The sequence below is a fragment of the Prorops nasuta genome, unplaced genomic scaffold, assembly GCF_024137725.1.
Source record: "Prorops nasuta isolate Cenicafe-Biocafe unplaced genomic scaffold, Cenicafe_Pnas_1.2 PNAS00019, whole genome shotgun sequence".
NCBI classification, from domain to species: Eukaryota; Metazoa; Arthropoda; class Insecta; order Hymenoptera; family Bethylidae; genus Prorops; species Prorops nasuta.
In genome coordinates, this window is record NW_027116816.1 from 720944 (window position 1) to 741199 (window position 20256).

The 20256-nt window shown below is 40.2% G+C and overlaps 1 protein-coding gene across 8 annotated transcripts in view; it reads left to right on the top strand.

Annotated features, from left to right (window-relative positions):
- Positions 1 to 584: 584 nt before the first annotated feature.
- LOC136780525 (prominin-like protein) overlaps positions 585 to 20256 on the top strand; it is a 32397-nt gene continuing 12725 nt past the window's right edge. For all 8 annotated transcript variants that reach the window (XR_010823768.1, XR_010823769.1, XM_066738944.1 and 5 more), the window contains exon 1: positions 585 to 972. Coding sequence is in view for 6 of the 8 variants with exons in the window: in XM_066738944.1 (XP_066595041.1) it covers positions 633 to 972 (340 nt within the window). In the remaining 2 variants the exon portion in view is untranslated. The remainder of the gene's footprint in view (positions 973 to 20256) is intronic.

Below are 20256 nucleotides of genomic sequence, written 5' to 3' on the forward strand. Positions count from 1 at the left end.
AATACCGATTCATTAATATCATTTCGTAATACATTTTTGTACTATATAGACAATTGCCATTCGAGATGAATCGATGAAAACCGCACATTGTTCGTACTAGAGCTAGAATGCAGGTAGAAGCGTCGTTGCCACTTGGCAATCTGGCATGGCTTGGCCTGGCGGCAAGTCCACGCGATCCACATTCCACACTCCAGACGTGCTCGAACGCGTCTCTAAACTCCAAACACTAAGCCAATAAGAAGCAATCTTTCGAACACACGGATGTTCACAGACTTCATCTGACGTCTGACGAAATGTAAGAATTAGGTTGTCGTCGAAGCGTGTCTCTTGGACTTTTGCACAAATGGTTAACGTAAAACAGTCAAGGGAGAAACGAAGGTAAACGGGAATTATGAAAAATGAATAAAGTATCTTTGGCTGGAGATGAATAAGAGCGATTGGAGCGGGATCGAGGAACGCGGTTAGCAGCGGTAGTCGAACGAGTGAAACGAGTGGAAGGGAACTGTGAATGCCTGGGAGTGGGGGAGTAGCGGTTCGATTTCAATGTTCCAAATGGCCGAATGGCGCTGGTTGGAAAAGGACGAGCACTACGGGCAGTCGGTAGCGACGCGTCTCGGGCGCAGGTCGCTACGATGTCTCTTAGTCGCAATGTTTGTGCAAAGATGTGTTCACCTATGCGGACATTCTCTCAAAATTGGTTTGTGATTGGAATTCTCGTGTTGCTCGTGCCGTGTTGGGTGAGCTGTCAGGATGAGGATGATCTGGCTCATCGGATGCGAGACATCAGCAAAGATCTGGACCGGCAGCTGAACGATATCATGGCCTCGCAGGCTGTGAACTACACGCAAGTCAACACCACAGGACTACCCTACAATGCCACGACGAAATTTTATCCAAAAGGCATGGGCCAATTGTACAACGTTACCAACCTCTTCATCGATTTTATCCAAAGCAAGCAGGCTTATCCAGAAGGTAGGATCATAATAACTCTGATGAAACGCGGAGAGTCGAAGATTGTGTCTGAAAAATGTACGTTTGAGGGTTAGGGCAGTACATCACTGCGCGGTTACGCCCTGCACATAGAGGGCTGCACTCCCGAAAATGGCCGGCTGTCTCTGTTGGTAAACACGCGGCTGTCAAATCACACTGAAAATAATCTTTCTATCGAAATTATATAGTAATAATGCTCCAAACCGCCAACCACACATATTTACTCTTCTAGCATTGATCGATCCTTTCACTCACAAATGTCACGCAAACTCGTCGGATTTTCCAATTTGGTAAAGTTCATTCCACCGTCGCAATTTATGCTCCTTTTAGGTAAAGTTCATTCTTCCATTTTATGTTTTCTTTCCCTTCGTTCTTCATTATTGCTAGCCGCTATATTCTTACGGAACGTGTATCAAAATGGAATTATTTACTATAAGCTGCAATCGTGTGTTCAACGGTCATTCCTAGAAAATCCAGGTATTTTTATTTCGTCCTTGTACCTTGCAAACGTGCAAACGGTCCGGATGCTCTTCCTCTCCAAGATTTTATCGCTCTTGGCATTGAATAATTTTTTCAGCCAAATGCACGAAGCATGCGATGGTTCTAGCGTGTGAGTGCGGGTCTTAAGAGAGAAGAAAATGAAGTTTGGGAAGAGTTTTATCGGAATTTCTTGAAAACATTGGACCGATGATTATTTTGCCCTCGTGTACTCCGTGTACTTACAAAGAGTCTCGTGCATCGTGTTGTTTCCTTCGGTCCAATGACCTGTTTATGCACGCGTCCATTATTGCTATCAAAGAGATATCCTATGAGTAATGTGTTAATAACACACACTTGTGGAGCATACAGAAAACTGACGGGATGTCAGTGAGCGACTGTCGCGATAGTTCCTCGTGTAGCCAGACTGTCTGCTTTAACGTTATACAACCGAGCATTTCCTACATTTCCGATTTAACCGTTAATCACGTCTGGTTTTGAACTCTCGGTAAAGACCCGATGATACATTAATATCCCTTCAGTATTGTGTATAATTATATTGTTAATTTTTCAAAAGTCATTATTGTTCCGTCTTGAATAATAAGATAAGCTTTAGAGAGATAATTTAAGTTTAGTTTTCCAGAGAAATCGGAACTGTTCGCTTGGAGTTTTCTTTGAGAGATCCTTGGAAATAAAATGGAACGGTTGATCTTTGCAACACAGAACTAGCAGAAGTAGTGGTGGTAGAGTGGAAATTCATTCACTCGACACGCGTTTCCAGTTGCTTTTCGAGTATTTATTTGCTCGAGCTGAAAAATGATTCGCATTGGTTACTCGATAAGGTGAACTCGCTGCAAAGAGCTTCGTATCCATTGACAGCTAATCGTTCTCGAGATCAATACAGATGTATTCATTGAAACCTAAAAAGTCGAGCTTTGTCATTTCCTGCCTGCCGGCAATTCTTCGGTCGGATAAAAGAAGAGAAAAAAACTCGAGTTTTTCAATCTCCGCCAGTAAGCTAATTGTTTTGTTAACATTTACCCAATTAATTCTAAATCTCAATGAGTTAATGTAAATTAAAAAAAAAAAATAATAATTATCACGGTTTTAAGAAAATGAGATAAAAAATGACAATATGCGGCTGGAATTTGAGACGCCAAGAATTTTCCTCTTAGTTCTGGTAAGTTTTGCTAGTGACGAGGCGAGACGACGACGACAAGCTGTTGAAATAAAAACATAACTCGATTAGTGATTCATTTGGGGTGCAGGCGGAAAGTGGTCTGCTCTTATCCGTTTTCGTCTTGTCAGCAAAAATGTTACTCGTGCTCGTCCACGGATGTCGTACGAAATGTTCCCCCCTTGTGTACTTATCATCCAAATATACAAGCAACGGATTGGGACTCTGCGTGTAATTTGTCAATTAGCACCCATAGAATAAAGCATCGCTGATCAAATGAATATTAACTTTTCCTTCAAAAACTGCAGCTGTAACTTATTTTTAAACGATGAAGAAACTCTGTTTTATTTAGCAAATTTTTAATACAATTCTAACCACTTGAGTGGACTCGTGCAACTTTTAAGGGTATTGATTAATTAAATACGATTATTTTAAATACCTGCGAGTGATAGATAGCCTATTGGACGGTATGAAATTTCACCTCTTGTTCGTTGAACAAAAAAATCAATAATTCTCTTGTGATTGCTGTGTGCTGGACATGCCTATGGCATATGTGCGTGTCGTATTGCTTGATAGAGGGAGAGGGGGGGGGGTGGCACGGGGTATGCAATATTGCAATTTACAAAAGCGCTAGGACTATCAGCTATCGATTCATCAGCTGCTTTATACATTTAAACCTAGAAAATATTACATACATTAATTTTGCAAGCTACGCGATAAAGCCATAACTAAAAAATCCGATAATAAAAAAAGGTCGGCTTTTGTCATATCTCGAGAATGAAGTGTCTAGTTAAACGAACAACCGAATAGTGTTCCAAAGGAATAGAGAACGAATATATGCGTGAAATGTTGCACCATTAAGTTTAGCACGTCATTTGAACTTGGTACGAGATATCGTGAGACTAAGCAAAATATTCACGTAACATATTTTTTTCAGGCGTCGTCATTTGTGACATTACGAAGCCTAGGTTCGACGATACGATATTGCTTCTTGTTTATATTTTGTCCGAAGCCGCGGAATCGCATGGCGCGTGGAGCGACGCGTTTGGACTGTATCAGTCGCTTCGTCGTGTTCCTCGCACTTGCGGCCGCGCCGCGCACGCGTGTCCGACGTGCCATTCCACGCGCGCCATGCAATGCCGGCCTAAAATGGACCTATGTAATCCTCTCTGTAATCTATACACATCCACCGCTAAAAACCTCTTATAAACTTAACATTACATTATTGTTTATTTTGTTGTTATTTCTCACATTACGAGCCCTAAGTTTGTTTATACTAATTCTCCTTCTTTTAGCATCAATATTTACCCAAAAGCGTTGAGCATTGTTTTTCGTTTACAAATGGCCTTTTATAAAATACACTTGATGAGTTAGTCCTCACCCAACCACCCTACAACCTACACACGCATATGGTAATTTTTTAAAATTCAACAACTCGTCATTATTTATACGTTACACCCATGGAAAGTTTTCACGTGCTTCTTCTGGATTTATACTTTACATGAAAATGAAAGAGAACAGCTTGAGATGGAGAAGAATTGTCCGATCCCTATGACACGCTTGGTCTTTCATATATACTTTGCAAGACGATTTAATTTTGTCTCTGCGAATCGCGTTACAAGTGAGGAAAACGAAGATTGCGCTTGATGGATGAAAGGCGAGTAAAGCGTGGCTCAAAGGTTCATCGCGTTCTTTCTTTTCTACCTTCTGGTTGATGAGCAAAGCCAGTCAGGTATTGCCGACCAATAATTCACACGGGCGACCGCTCATTTACGGGAAAACGCAACCGCAAAAGCGGAAACTCCAGTAAAACGCACCGTTACATTTTTCTAGACGTTTGAACATTCTTTTCACTGTGAAAAATACCGAAAAATACACTCTACCTTTATATATAGCTCTACAGCTTAGGTACTATTTAGTATTTACCGTATTACACCCTATAATCCAGCCAAATTAATGGCTACACCACGGGAAATTGATTGGTCCGCACTGTAGAGCACAGCGAGCAGAGCTGTGTTAGTATGATTCAAAGCGAAGTTAGGCAACGCACACGAAACAACCGCTATCCTCTATTATTGCCCTCTGCTGTACCAGACTAATTACAATTTCTATCATAATTAACGCGCTTTGCCCAATAAAGCTCAAAAGCATTTCTTACATTGCATTTTGAGCACACCTCTCGGGGGTTTTTAGTTCTATTTTTTTCTCTCAGCTCTTTTCCAGCAAAAATTAATAAACAAGCACTTGTTAAAATTATGTTTCATTCAATAGAGCTACCATGATCTTACGAGGCAAACTAACAAAGGAGTTAATGAGCCGTTAGCCAACCTAGCGGTTCGACTCAATGGAAGGAAAATGCAAAATCCACTCTCGATGATCATTGCTTCCCGGAGAACTTGTAAACGTCGCGTGTGGGTATATCTATAATGAATATCTTCTTGAATAGCGTTAGTTAGTTAACGACTTTATTGCAAAATTATATCTATAATGGTATACATAATATATTCGGCAAGCAATTATTTAGAGTGAATGAACGATGCTCTATGGTTAGGTAATTAAACTAATTATTCGTATCTGACAAAATTTCTTATTGTTTCGTCATTATGCGGGGAGTTTAAATATTTTCTCGTTGAACTTCCAAGTAATGGATTCGAGAGTTTGGATGATGCGAAGGCTCCAAGGTTCGTTCGGTGGCAGTGACCGCCGCGCCGGTTGGAACGGGAGTTTTTGACCTACGGGTTCCGCGAACCTACCATATATATACCACGCGATTAATGAATCCTTCAAAGAGCATTGTCTCTTTTAGCTATTATCCCCACCCCTCCTATGAGATGAGCGATTCAATTTTCGTTAAATTAATCCAAGTGGCAATTGAAGTTTTCCCGTCTGTAATCGGGCAAATAATCCATTTCTTATTTGTCACTATAGAGATAACTTTTGCAGAAGAGATAAAGAGCATGGTTATCCGTGATAGTGCAGTTTATAAACTCTACGTAGAATCAAGCGGATAAAGAATTCCGCTACTATCATTCGTTGTTCTTTTCATTTGGACCATCAACTTCAATCGTGTTGTTACTAAAAAATTTTTTCAATTAAGGAGAAAAGTTTATTGTATAGGAAACTTTGTGGAAATAAAGATGAAATACTTATCAATAAAAACTTTATGAAATGAGGAAAATACGGTTTAAAGACGAGTTACAACGAAGAAAGAAAAATATTTAGTTATATCGATACACAGGCGTATGCGTGATGGAATGGGACGGCAGTGAAGCGCTTGTTTATACCGTTATACTAATCTTGAAATTACATTCGTGCATGGAATATCAATTGGAGCTAAGCAAACTGTGAAGGACGAGCACGTATTTCTTTCGATGCGAAGCCAAAAGTTTCCAATCGATGATCGAGCAAAGATATGTTAATTTGGAGAATGACGCACGAGTAAATAGTAGTTGTGGTAGTTTCAATGGAATCCATTGAAGATAAATCATAAATAATTGTTTTGGCAGCTGCTGAAGAGTTATATAGATATAGGTAAAGATGTGGATAACGATTGCAGCCGATTTTTGTAAACATTGGAATGGTGGGGTGGCGATATAAACAAGAGAGAAATTTGAGAAGGGTTAGGAGGTGGGGGTAAGGAAAAGAAAACAGAGACGAAAAGTAACAATGGATATGCTCTAAAAGTGCACCACCACCATTACTGTTCTTCCTGCGCGCGCGCGAGAGAGAATAGAAAAGATGGATGAGCTTTCTTCTGCAAGAAAGACGCACCAGCCTCCGAAGCTTTTAAACTTCTTGTGTACATATATATATATATGTATCAATTTGTGCGGATGCTCAAAGCTTTTGTCTTAATCTATATATCTGTCTCTTCCTTCCTTTATTACCCCCTCCATTCGAATCGTTTCAAAAACCTCTAGCTTTACATTCTATATTCTCCATACACTATTCAACACTCATTCTTATCAACATTTTTAATTCATAATGATTGATACTGAATGAGATCGATCATTAACAGACAAATTGTCATCGATCAATGAAAAGCTTCGAAGCACGATCGATCTTTCTCGGTAATTCCATGCTGGAAGTACGCGCAGAACGAATTCCTTTGTTTTCGACCGAGCCGAGTGTGAACTAGACGTTTTTCGACACATCCAACACACAAAGCAGCAACACTGCGATGACGTAAAGTGCTTCGTGGTTAATGACGGCTTCCTTCCTTCTACCAACCGACACGTGTCTCCGTTGATTTTAACTTTGACCTCCGATGTTCGCTCTCTCGTTTCACCATGCACTATCAATATCAACGATTGGTCAACGCTACAATTTCTTCCAGCAATTTTTTCCTGTTAAAGTAAAAAACTATGCTATACATTGAACAAAGAACAGAAATCATGGATAATACCAACCACTCCGACATAACAAAAAGTTTTTAATTCATATATATATATATATATATATATATGTATGGATACAACAAAGATTATAATTTCGAATAAAAAAGTTTGGTTTGCGAAAAATTGTTGGAATTTTTAGAAGATGTCCGTGTGAGATGCAGGGTCGGTCTGGTGAACGGTGTAAACGGCAAGTGTGCCATTATCGAGCAGCAGCATTCCGGGAAGCACATGTGGTAACCCACATGGCTCGACGCTGGATCAGCAGCACGTATACACTGGAAGAGGACTTGCGGTATTTTATGGCAATTATTTTACATACGTGCCTAATCGCCGCGACTCGGAGCTAGACGGATATTGCAGAGTATCGATATGTAAGGTTTCCGTGTAATGGTGCAACAGTGAATGTAACGATGAGCAAAGATGGCCTCTTGGACTAATTAAGCGCGGCGTTGAACTCTGCTGCCGCCTTAACAGTTACAGCGTAGAGATCTCAAACTCACTCGTGGTTCACGTGTGTGCACCTGCGTGACACGTGTCTCCATGACCGTCGCCATGGTCGCCATGCCCGATGCTCCGGCTCGTCGCGAGACGCTCTTCTTTTGCCATACTCCCCCCCACCACCGTTCAGTCTCAAACAAAAGCACGCACGCGCAAAGCCTCCTCACACGAGAAAATCGTTAACAGCACTCACACCGACTAATCTCCTCACCAAATACAATCCAATTATAAACGACGATACTCGCCGCGATAAAAAATAAACGCTTTGCAGAAATAAATCGTCCAGCTTATAACATTTTCCCTTCTACGTTATTCTTGGTAGCAGGAAAAGCTTGAAAAAATACGTTATTTATTCGATTCATCGATCGATTCGTGTACATCAGTGTCAATTTGTACGAATGATGAAATAAATTAGGTTTTAAACTTATGCAATATTGCCGCCGGGTATCGGTCCTGAATTAATGTTGCCTTTATTCGTTGATAAAACGAATCTCGCGTGATTCATCGACGAATTAAAGCTTCTGACGGGACTGACTTTTAGCAATTGTTTGTCAGTCTAGTTGTAATTTATAAGAGTGGCGTAAATTGCACTATAAATGCTGCGACGGAAAGTGTATACATGTATACGGCCAGATAGCGGGGGGACTGAATCTATTTTATTTGTTTGTAAGACACAGAGTCAAGGATATTTACGTTGTACAGTGTGTACACACGTACCATACCGTTACTGTTTACTTTTGAAGCAATTTATCGCGCAGACCGTTCACTTCGGGGAGGACGACGTTTCCCGGAGGCTGCTCGACCCAGTGTTGATATTGTGCCTTTCTCTCCTATATAAGTACGATAAAAAATGTAAAAACTTTAACGCGCTCCTAGCCTGCACGTATTAAATTGTACAAAATATATTTACATTTGTTCCGTTTCCCTCCGCCAATTTATACAATATAGGAAGATGTTTACGTATCGTTATACACAATTTTCTTGGAATGTTTCACTCGATTAGAGTTTTCCCTTTGTTGATTTACGTATAAGCAAAAGAGATTGGAGTATTCGGAGCAGATTTAATTATTCTCGGAGAGCGTTTTAGTCGCTCCGCCGAGCTGGGCAATTCCCTCGAGAATCGTAACGTCGCACTATAAACCTCTTATCAGCCGCCAAGCGCGCGGCTATACGATAAACCGAACGATAAACTTATTTCGACTGTAACAAATCTCAGCTTCCACGAGATAAGAGGCTGAAAATTGGTAACGAATCGAAGGATCGAGTATCGCCCCGTATCAAACCACGATTGTTCCCCAAGTACCGAGTCGATAAACTCTTGCATGGAGGATTTATGCGTTGGAAGAATTATAAATGATTTATCGGAATTTTTGTAGACGCCTATCATCGTGTAACGCACAGTGTCATCGTTGTGCGTGCATGCGTAAGCGCGACACATTCTCAGAAGAAATATATTGGCATAAAAGCGCGCATTGACAAACCGGGCCTCTCGTGAGTCACGAGCAAGAGATCCTTGGGCCGTTCTCTGATTGGCTGCAGGATAAAAAGCAATTTTCAAGCCCGCCACTCCAGCCTTAGAAATTCGAGCCCCTATGTTTCTTTTGTACTTTTCAATCCCCTTTCTTCGTATTTACTCACACATTAAAGACACCGGTCCAAACGCCCAATGTGCTACGCGTGACTCATCGCTAAGATAATCACGAATATATATATATATATATATATATATATACAAATACAATAAGTAAACACCCGTATATATCTTTTATAAAACGGAAGCGAAAGGTTTGTAGTAAAAAATATTTACAGAATGAATATATAGTAATATGGTAAACATAAAATCAGTCTGGATCGCGCTGGTAATTGTAGCAGGTCCAATTTACAGGTTCCATTGATGTTTCGCTTGCCAGTTTATTACGCTGCGACGTTGCAAGATGGTTGAAGAGAGAGAGAGAGAGAGAGAGAGAGAAAGAGGTTTGGATTTGTTGGAGGAGCATGAGGAAAATAATGTCCGTTCGAGCGATTCATCTGGAAAAAATGACACGTCGGATTTTCCTTGTAACGCCGAGTGACACGTATCCTAACATGGGTGCATACAAATGGGGACATTGGGGACTCGTTTGATCCGTCCAGTTACTCTAACCAACCTCTGTGCGTATAATAACGTTTCACTCCTCTTTCCATCTCGACTCGACTCTCAACTCAACGCTCGACAGCTGCACAACGTTACGGACAGAATCACTCGGTCGGGTTAACGCTCATAATCATAACAATACTACTGCTGACTGAATCTTAACACTTTAGATACGTACTGTGGTTTACGCTAGAGAATGAAACGATCGAAAAACCTTATCTTATTAGACACAACGGTGCGTTATCCGTAGCAGAGCTGGAAATAGCTCGAGAAGAGATATAGAAAATCGAGAGAAAGTTTCATTCTCTCCCTGACTCGCTTATTTTACTATATATATATATATGTGTGTGTGTGTATATATATATATACTTTGAATTGTGTACCAAAGTAAGAATATATAATCACAGAGTTATCTTCGGAAGAATTATTTAAACTTGATTATCGAAACCTCTTTGCTGAAGTACAGCCACTCGAAAAATCTAATCTTCTCGAAATGTATCGTGTTCACGAATAAAGTGAAAAGTTGACTCATCACTCGTCAGGTACGCACCTGCTAATTTGGATATTTTCGAATAGAGATATAGTAGAATTTTCTCGTTAAAAAGGAATTCTCGCGTTACAATGGATTTCTAAAAAACGATAATTAACGAGCGCTCGTTACCAGTGGAAGAAGAGTTGCCGTTGACTGAAAGTCGAGGAACTTGTGCAGTTTGCTTCGTTTATCGAGAGACGTCCCGTCGTTGTCGTCGTCGTCGTCGTCGTCGCAGGGATTTGGAGGCTGAACTTGGAAAATAATCTCTCTGCGTGTACATGTATATGTATGTATATAGAGATAGAAAGGTATAAATAAGAAAGAGCTAAGGAGGGTAGGTATGTCTCGTTGTTGGGATCCGGTTTTTGAATGTTGTATGAAAGAGCTGGTATTACTAGTTTTTATGTTTACGGGGCCACCTTGCATCGCACACGTACTGCTATATGCGTATACGCGTATAGGACGACGTACGACGGTGCTTCTGGTCCTCCCCTTTCAGCAAGATTATCCACGTTTTTCCCGAGGACTCGGTGCCTCGCATCGCACGTCACACATGTACGCGTCTTTCCTTCCGCATCAACGACCATGCAGCAACGTATCGAGTTTTGTCGAAGCAGCAACGCCAGATATCGACTCCCTCCCTTTGCCATTCTTGCCACTCAATCGTAAACGCGTCGTAACGTAATCCGAGATGGAAACGCCAAATGAAAATCAACACTTAAAACCAGAGAACGACATGGATTCGCATGCACGAGTTTACCCTATACATGGATTAATCTCGTATATTTGTGTATATACTTGTGTATTATACTCATCTTCTTTCTCGACTCGCGATCCTTTTTATACCCTTTGCGAGGACCACGTTCCATTCGTTCAACTATGATTTTAATTAACGAGTCTCGAAGAAGAGGAAAGTCGAAATTATTCAAATAAGTGAAACAAAGAATCGAGAATTGATAATCTTCCTATTGGATGATAAAAAGCCTTTGTTTACACGCAGTAGAACGGAACGCCAACTGTTAGCGCGATGAAAACATGTAGAGTTTTCTCTTATTTTGCACAGTAAAACGCAAAATTCTACCAGAGATTTATTATAATAGCAAGCATGCAGCAATGAATGAACGCGAAAGCGTGGAAATTTGATAAATTTGCTAGAATTTTGAAGGAAGAGTAGAGGAGAGACAGACGCTTTTGTTCGCTGCTTGGAGAGAATCGCGTGAAAAATGACGGCAGATGCGAATGGCGGGCATAAGAGCTGAGCATAGGCAGGAATTAAGCTTCTAGCAGCAGTGTTCGCACGGCTGCATAAATATGCATTATACTACCTGAACTCAATTGCCGTGTTAAGAACTGACCTGACCTAAGCTCTACTAGAACAGCAGCAGCAGAAATAATACCGTTCAGCGATCTCTCACAGTTAATAAAACCGAGCGTTAATCGGGTTAGCAGGAGGAAGAGTGGGAGGGGGGAGGGTGGAGCTACTTCAAATATCATCGAAGAAGTTTACACTGACTGCCTGCTTCCATCTTCTTATCCTTTTTATCAGTCGGATTAATTTCATCTCCAACCGTCATTGACTCCTCTCTCTCTCTCTCTCTCTCTCTCTAGCCAATTGATAATTTCACGTCTCGTCTCGTGGCCCGAGACCCCTTTGTTCAGCTACGACGACCACTGTGGATTTTATTCGTCTCCATTTATTATTCTTTCATAGATTCTCCGTTAATTCATACACGCGTGTTGAATTTTCTTCCTATACAGTCTAACCCTTTTCTCTTTTTTTATTGTAATTTTATTTTTCTCGATCAAACGGTGGGGAAAAAGTGAGAGGAGGAGGGATTGAGATTATTGAGTACTGCTTTGAAGGATATACTCGAAGCGTTTTGCAAAGAGGTATTGTATGCGCAGTGGTGTGCATTCCTGTGTAGTGCATTGTATGCAGAATAAGAGGATGTAGCAGGATTGACGAGAAGCGAATATGAAATACCACGAAAAGGATTCGAGTAATATTTCCTGGAATCAAATTTTCCTTTTTACGCACTTTCATTCTATTTTGTATCCGTTACAATGTTTCTCCTAGCCGGACAGTTTTCTATTTTTCCGATTTTTTTTTTATAATTTTCTAAGAAAAACACCTTGGATGAACTAAGCAGCGAAGGACTCGATGAGGTCAGTTTTCTCTTTCTCAATCAAGTTGTGTTATCTCTTCCATTTCTGTCTTACATCTGTATTTATTTTTCAAATGTATATCATTTTCCTGTATTAAATGTATTTTTAATAAAAATTGTTACGTTTCAATTTTATTTATTTTTTTCTTAAAAACTACTTGATTTATAACTATAGTTGCTTGAACCAATTAATCGATAACCATCGTCACTGATATCGTGTCTATTTATATTTATTTCTTATTTCATAAAATGGTTTTATTCGGTTTTTTCTCCAATGTTCCTCAAGTGCTAGCTTCTATATATTTCTTTCTATTTCAAAGCTACGCGATAAAGATTGCAAGGTCGGTGAAAGAAAGAGAGAATCAAAGCCAAGGTAATCACCAACTGTTCTCGTAACGACATTCCTGCTCATATTGGTAAAATGTAAACTTTGTTATCTGCATGGTTATCATCTCACAGATAAATTCTTCGCGATGCAAATCACGAGGTCGGCTGCAAAACCTAATTAAGCCGAACTAATGCATCTTAATTGTTTCTCCGTAGAAACTATATACGATTGGCCATCAGCAAGCAAGTATCCTTTAATGGTGCAACGTTTCCTTTCCAACTGGTGGCGTGTGGCACCAGCCTCAACTCGAGAACTGCACGATCACTGCACTTGACAAGTTAAAAGCGCACAATTGACAGATTTTCTTGAAAAATATTTCGATGCCTTCGATCGCGTTTTTCCCCTAGCTGCGACGCTTTGTCACTTTCAAGAAATGATATACAACAAGTTTGGAGCATCAAAGAACAGCGGAGACCATTCAAAGCAAATTGCACGACAATTTGACCTCGATTCTCTTCTCTTTCACCCCTCCCATTAAATTTGTTTTTTCCCTCATATTTTTGCAATGCGGTTGCCAAAAATTCGCATGAACCAGCCACTCAGAGTTCCCAAGTATCTGAAGAATCATTTTCTTGAGAAATCAAATTGAATTTTGGCCATTGGAAAGTTATGGATTTATTTTCACATGTGAAATCTAACGATTCGCACTCTTGCTATTATTAATAAATGTGTTATTAATCTTTAAAGATAACGTATAACTCCTTTACCAGCATTGCGTAGACGACGGAATCACTAGCAAGCAAGCAGCCTTCTAGTAACTTGTTCAAACAAGACATTTTTCCTCTCTGTATTGATGATACGCTTATCACACGAGGAAGTCGTGTATACCGTATCGCGTCAGCCTTTAAAGTTTTACGAGCATCAACAATGGCCCGATAATTGATTTTTCTTTTTCTTGCAATGATATTGAAAAGATACCAAGGAGGATTTTTCAAGTGTCAAACGCGCCGTTTACTCATACACGGTTAATTATTTCGTGACACAGTTTAATCGGGCACGGTGATTCGCGCGATTAAGCAGATTCCGATCTGGGCAGTCACGATAATTTGCGAAAGTTTACAATAAACCATGTACAAAGCATTGTTTCACGTTTTCTTGTTCCCAGAATCTCAAATTCCCTTGTCAAGTTTTGATAAATAAGAAGAGGAGACTCGACACTGTTTTTTTGATCGTTGCAGCAATTTGTACGAGAGAAATGAAGGAATGGTATTTTTTGGAAGTGCTATAGTTAAAAATTTCAGGGCGAGAGGTTCAGTGACCCCGAATTGTGGCCGGGTCGTATCTGACGGTTGGGCCAGGGCCAAAACATCGCGAGGGAAATAAAAGAGCTTGTGCCTCTGCAGCAGCCAATTGAACGGCCCACATATTTTCTAATTCGCGCCAAAACACTTTTCACCAATGACATCTTAATCCCAGCCTAACTAGAATATATCCACTTCTAAATTTTCAACATTAAACATTGCCTCCAATATTTTCTGTATATACGCTTTTTCTCATTGTGGATCGAAGAAAAGGCCAAAGCTCTTGGTAGGTTTGTATATGTGTGTATTTATTTTACATGGTGAAAAAAATAAAACCTTCCTATGATACGTACTATTAAACAGTCCAGAAATATTTTCTAATCGTCGATAAGACACTTTTCAACAATGGCATATGATAATCACAGCTGGAGCCTAGAAAATTGATTGGAACAATTTTAATTTCAATCTCCAACATTTTCTCTTCTTTCGTATGGATCGGAAAGAGAACTGAAATATATTTATTTTACAACACGAGAGGAATACGAAATTTGTCTCTACATCCAATCGAACGGTCCACGTATCTTCTGATTGACGACAAAACACTTTTCAACAATTCAATATCGATCCGAGTCTAGGCATAAAAAATGACCTCGATATTTTCAATTGTCAAACTACCAACATCTCCATGGATTGTCAAAGGACTGCAGCTTCGTGGGTATATGTATTTTTTATGTTGCTGATGTTTAGGACACGTAGATATTTGACGTTTTCCACGAAGAGCAGCGTTGATGCTATTTTGCGAATTGACAAAGTCGGTACGTCGACCTTAGGCCAAGAATACCCGTAGAAAATGTCAGAGCATGTCCAAGCTGTTTTTATACGCCCCCTGCATTGTGTTCTCTCTCGCACACGCAATGTCGCGTCTCACGCTCTTACCCTTCGCTCTATACTTGTGTTTTTCAATTTCATCCCCTTACAAATCACCCTCTTCCTTTCTTTCCATAATTCCCTTCCACCGTGCACTCGTCTCCCTGATGCACCGACCACCTTCTACAATTTTCACCTCTAGATTCATCTTGACCGTTCAAGAAGAGGAAAAAAGAATTGGACTTTTTAAGAAGAAAAAGAAGAAGAAGAAGAAGCGTCGAATAATTGGATTTTTATATAAACGTGGCTAATGACGACGCGTCGGATTAAAGCAGCGAGGCAAACTTGTTGGATCCTGTGGAAGGAGGAGGAGGAGGAGGGAAGAGGGACACTCGAGAAAGAATTGGACTGGTCAATTAGAGCTTAAATGCCAATTAGACGGTTGGTCGTTCCTCCAAGAGTGTTTCGTGCGCGAGGAAACGACTTGGTCCAGCACAATTGGTTGAAACGCAAAATAAAAGCTAATTTCGCACAGCAGGAAGTTCAATAAAAACATATATCATTATTAGCTTTTCCTCCAGTGCCTAACTGTTTGCGTAAAACCTTTTTTCATTTGTATATTACCTCCATTACTGTAATATGTACGAGCGAGTGCTCTACTAAATTTCTACACTAAAAGATTACCAACCTCGAAATTCGTCGCCCAGAAATTTTCCAACTGTTTATGCGCAGGCCTCCCCCTGCATAGTGAGTTTTTAACTACGCCCATGCGAGCAAGCGTGGTAAACATTAAATCAAGATAATGAACACTTTTTCTATTTTTAGCCCGGAGGAGAAAAATCATACTATTCATTTCATTTTTAATAAACGGAAAGTGTTTTCTACCGTTGTTTTCTAACTCGCAACACACCGAACGAACGCATGAGAAACGCGATCACTTTGTAATTATAATTGAAATTTATGTTTCTTTTGTCCTCTGCATATAAAACACACAAATATGAATATTTCTACTTTTATTTATATTTTTATACGTATATAACGTATAAACACGAATCTCTGTACTTATTTTTTTTTTAACAAAACGTGTAAACAAAGAGATCGAAGTTTATTGTTGGAACGAGCGATGCACCAAATGTTAACCGATGCGCGGTAGCCGATTCTCTACACGTATATATATATATATAGGAAAGCTGCTAATATGCGTAACGCGTTAAGTAATTCTCATTAAAACTTTCTTTCCATATAATATCTCCATATTACTACAGTGCAACTATTGGTTTATTGACCGCAAAATAATAATACAACGAGGTGAGGTAATATCGTTGTTCGAGCACCTTTGATAATAAATCGCAGAATCAGGAACAGATCATTTTCTTGCTGAGTTGAAAGAAGGCGAAACAAAATTATTCTTACAGGAATTTATTATAAATGCATATAAGCGCGGCGCGTATGTTCGTCTCGACGCGAGAAAAAGGAGACTTTTTTATGCTTTGCTAGAATCTTTACGGAACATATTGAATATTGGCGAATGTTTGATTTGTCCGAATAAAGAAGAGAAAAGAGAAAGAAGAAGACGATGAGAGAGAATACTGGCTGATATTGCCTTATCACTCTTTATCCTTTTTACGTCCCCGAAGCTGCAACGTTGCAGGTAGTAGACGACAGCTACATTACACATTCACCGTGCAATACTACTTTTTGCGTCGACCTCTTTTCTCCCTTCGTCTCCCTTCGTCCCCCTTCGTCCCCCCCCCTACTTCGTGTCTCTTTCCCCCTCATTTTTCGTCCATTTTTCTTTTCCCTCCCATTTCTCTCTCAGCTGCTCCACTTCACGTGTGCCTCCTCGTAAACCTCGTCTCTCTTTTTTTCCCCCTTTCTCTTTCCCTTTTTATACGCGCGTGCATCGCTGTGGCCCTTCTCCAAATTTATGCTCGCCAACTGCATCCAAATGCATGCACGGGAAATCTCCTTACCAACGAATTCTACTCTTCGAACAATTTAACATTGATTTCCATATGAATTTTTAACAATCCAACACACGACGAGACGCTACTTTTCCCAAACGTGCCATAAAATCTTGTCCGTTTATGTTTTATATTCAAACTATAAATTCGAGGATTGCATTGTCTGTCGGAGTTGGATAGCAGCTAGAGATATTTTTTCAAATAGAGAGCGCAAGTCGAACGAGTACGGAGCACCAAGTATAGTAGTGTACGAAAAGTTGTAAAGCCGACATAAAAGTTTCTCATTTTCCTGTAAGCGAGCGATGATTATTTTCAAAGCTCGAAGAAAACATGGCTCGAGCGATTTATTTTTCGAATGCTCCTTAGACTCTACCTCTGGAAAAATTGTCTTCTTGGAATAGTATAGACTTTGGCCGAGACGAGTGGATATAAAAAAATCCTCGGTTCTGAGTATAGGTTGCAGCAATTGACCGGGCTGAAATATGAATAATTGGATAAAAACGCGCATATAAAATCGCTGGTGCGTTTAGCTATAGGGATAAGTCACGCGCTAACAGTTTAACACACTAGACTCGAGACTCGAATTCCAGTTAGCTGAGTCACTTTTTACCTTCAACCTGTAAACCGTCGTTCACGCTTTATTGGGAGGAAGGAGGGGTAGAAAGGCAAAAATAAAAAACAAGCCGTATATAGTCTGAGATCGAAAAACGTTTATATACAGTGGAAAAATATATGATGGGAATAAGATTTTTGGTTGGATCGGTTCTGCCAATTTTCAAGGGAAATTTAAGCGAAGCTTTCCAGGCTCTGTTATCTTTTCATCCGAGACTCCCAGCGTCTCCAGCTGCGATCGAGAGGGACAAGCCTGTTCGTTGCTCGCACAAGTACCGTTAGGATCCAGTTAAGACTCCATCTCCATTCCACCTCGAGTCGCGCCGCGCGCGGCTCCTCTGATTCATTCGCGACTATACATGCATTCACCACACGAGACGCTAATCTTACCTTATCGGCTGATCCGCTCCGTGTCCGTCTCCTCTCTGACCCCGTGCAACCACTATTTTTCCAACTTGCAACAATTCCTTCGTCGTCCCCGTTGAAGAAAATATTTTTAACAAGCTCCTTATTGGTCTGCGTTATAAAATTTACAAGTATAGATTCTTATTGGTCGAGGGGGAATCTTTCACTCGAGCACAGAGCTAGGACAATTATCGTCACAATCCAACTTGCTCGAAGCATTACTCCACTTATCCAATTGAGAGATCGTGCCTCCTGTGTAGCAGCAGTAGCGTATACAGAAAGCAATAATCGGTAATAGTGGAATATATATAATCCATAATAACAATAATACTCTGCCGCATTACTATATATATCGTTGGAGGAACGTTAACGTTCGGTGCATGGGAAAATTGGAACAAGGTGGATCGATATAGGATTTAATCGGTAGTATAATATTTGATATGCGGTAATAAAGGGCATTTGGACAACGGAAGGCTCGATATGCGCATAACGAGCTGTGCGCGTCTGTGATTGGCTTGGGACGTTGCGTAACAACACCATGCAGCAAAACGACGCACGTGGGAAGAGCTAATGACTTTCCAAGAGCTTCCAGAAAGCTTATAATTCCTTCCAACAGCCTCCAAACTTGCAAATCAGTTCAGCCGAAGGACTCGACGTCGCCGTCGAATAAACCTTCGATCGATCGAGTTAACGTTACAACCTATATATATATATATATATAGGCCGATATCTCAAATGTAGAAAACTCTATGTAAAATCCAGTAGCGAAAAGATTCGACGCAAGAAACTCTTTGGTATATATATATATATATATATGGGTAGGCAGCTCGGAGCAGTGGATGATTATATTGGACACGACTGTTGCGTAAAACGCTTTAACGCTATACTCTATGCAACAGCCTATTTTATTACTCTCTGCTCTGCAGGATCGCTTAGAATCATCGGCCTACTGACAATTCTAAACTGGATCAAGCGTGCGCTACTTGTACTTATAAATAGATCAATTTTATTTTCCAAGAGCTCGGGAGAGAGAGAGAGAGAGAGAGAGAGAGAGAGAGAGAGAGAGAGAGAGAGAGAGAGCATTATATGCAAAGGTATATACCGACGACGCTTACGTGCACCTATCACTCTATACATTTGCTCCTCAAACAATTCAATTGGTATATGTGTATAGAGAAGGCAAGGATAGGAAGAAAGTTTGGCGTACTTAGCGGAAGAAATGATTGATGATGTGGAAAGAGTTGAATGGCTGGGATATCCGATCTCTTTGTTGTTGTGCTCTCCACTACACTGCGATACATTATATAAGAATAAAGACAATTTTTGGCCTATCGCCTTTTTCAACGATGAATAAAAGTATATATATATATATATGAGGAAGATGTAGTAGAATTACGGGCCTGTATTTAATATAATCGGTAACATGCTGTAACCGAGGAGCGTTTGGTTTTGGACAATGCAGCGGAAGTTTAGGATACTCAGCGGCTGAGCAGCGTCGACGGATGTGGACGTGGCCCTCCTCCAGGCGTCATATTCGCATTATTCCACGTGCACTTTTAACCCACCGCGAAATTCTACACCCTGTAGAGCGCTAATCTCATGCACGCTCTACATACACGAGATTCGAGCCAAGCTCCTATTCAATATTTTATCCCGAGTAATAAAGCGTGCGTGTATTTAATTGAAAATTTGCAAACAGTATAAATTTCCACCCTAACGGACATTTATATTCTTTTCTTAAATAAATGGGCCTACTCTTTTCATGGCGGAAATTGGGTGCCTTGAGCTACATAGCGTTTATGTGCTGCGTATTATAAGGTGCAAGCTATGCAGTAAGACCAAAATTACCAGGTGCATCGAAGGGTTAAATGAACTTTTACTTGCGCATTTGCAGATGCTAATTATAGGCCTACGATTATCTCGTTGCGTCATGTTCCTGCTACGGTGGAATTTTATTGATTTTTTTCGAGGCAACTTGACAACGTAAGCGCACCGCGAGCTGGGCAAAAAAAAAAATATATATATATATATAGATGAGAAGAATAATTAAAAACGGGAAAAATATGAAATTGCGAGTAAACGTGACAAGGATATCGTACAGAGAGCAAAATTCTCCCTCTCCTCGCTAAATTATTAATGAATCTATGCTTCATTTCGGGTTTTACACAGTTTTATAAACTTAACCAGAAGAATAAAACTTATCGTTTTATTTTTTGCGCTTGTTTGAACCACAATAATTTGAAATAAACTTGACTGTTTCTCTGAATTGTAAACTGAGCTGTCTATAGACATCCAGCTGAAAAGTGCAGTCTGCTTGACGACGGAGCTGAAGCCTACGTCGTGTCGCGTCGTATCGAAACGTGTCTTTACCATACTTTGCTAAACTCGTTGAAACTTTGGAAATGTTTT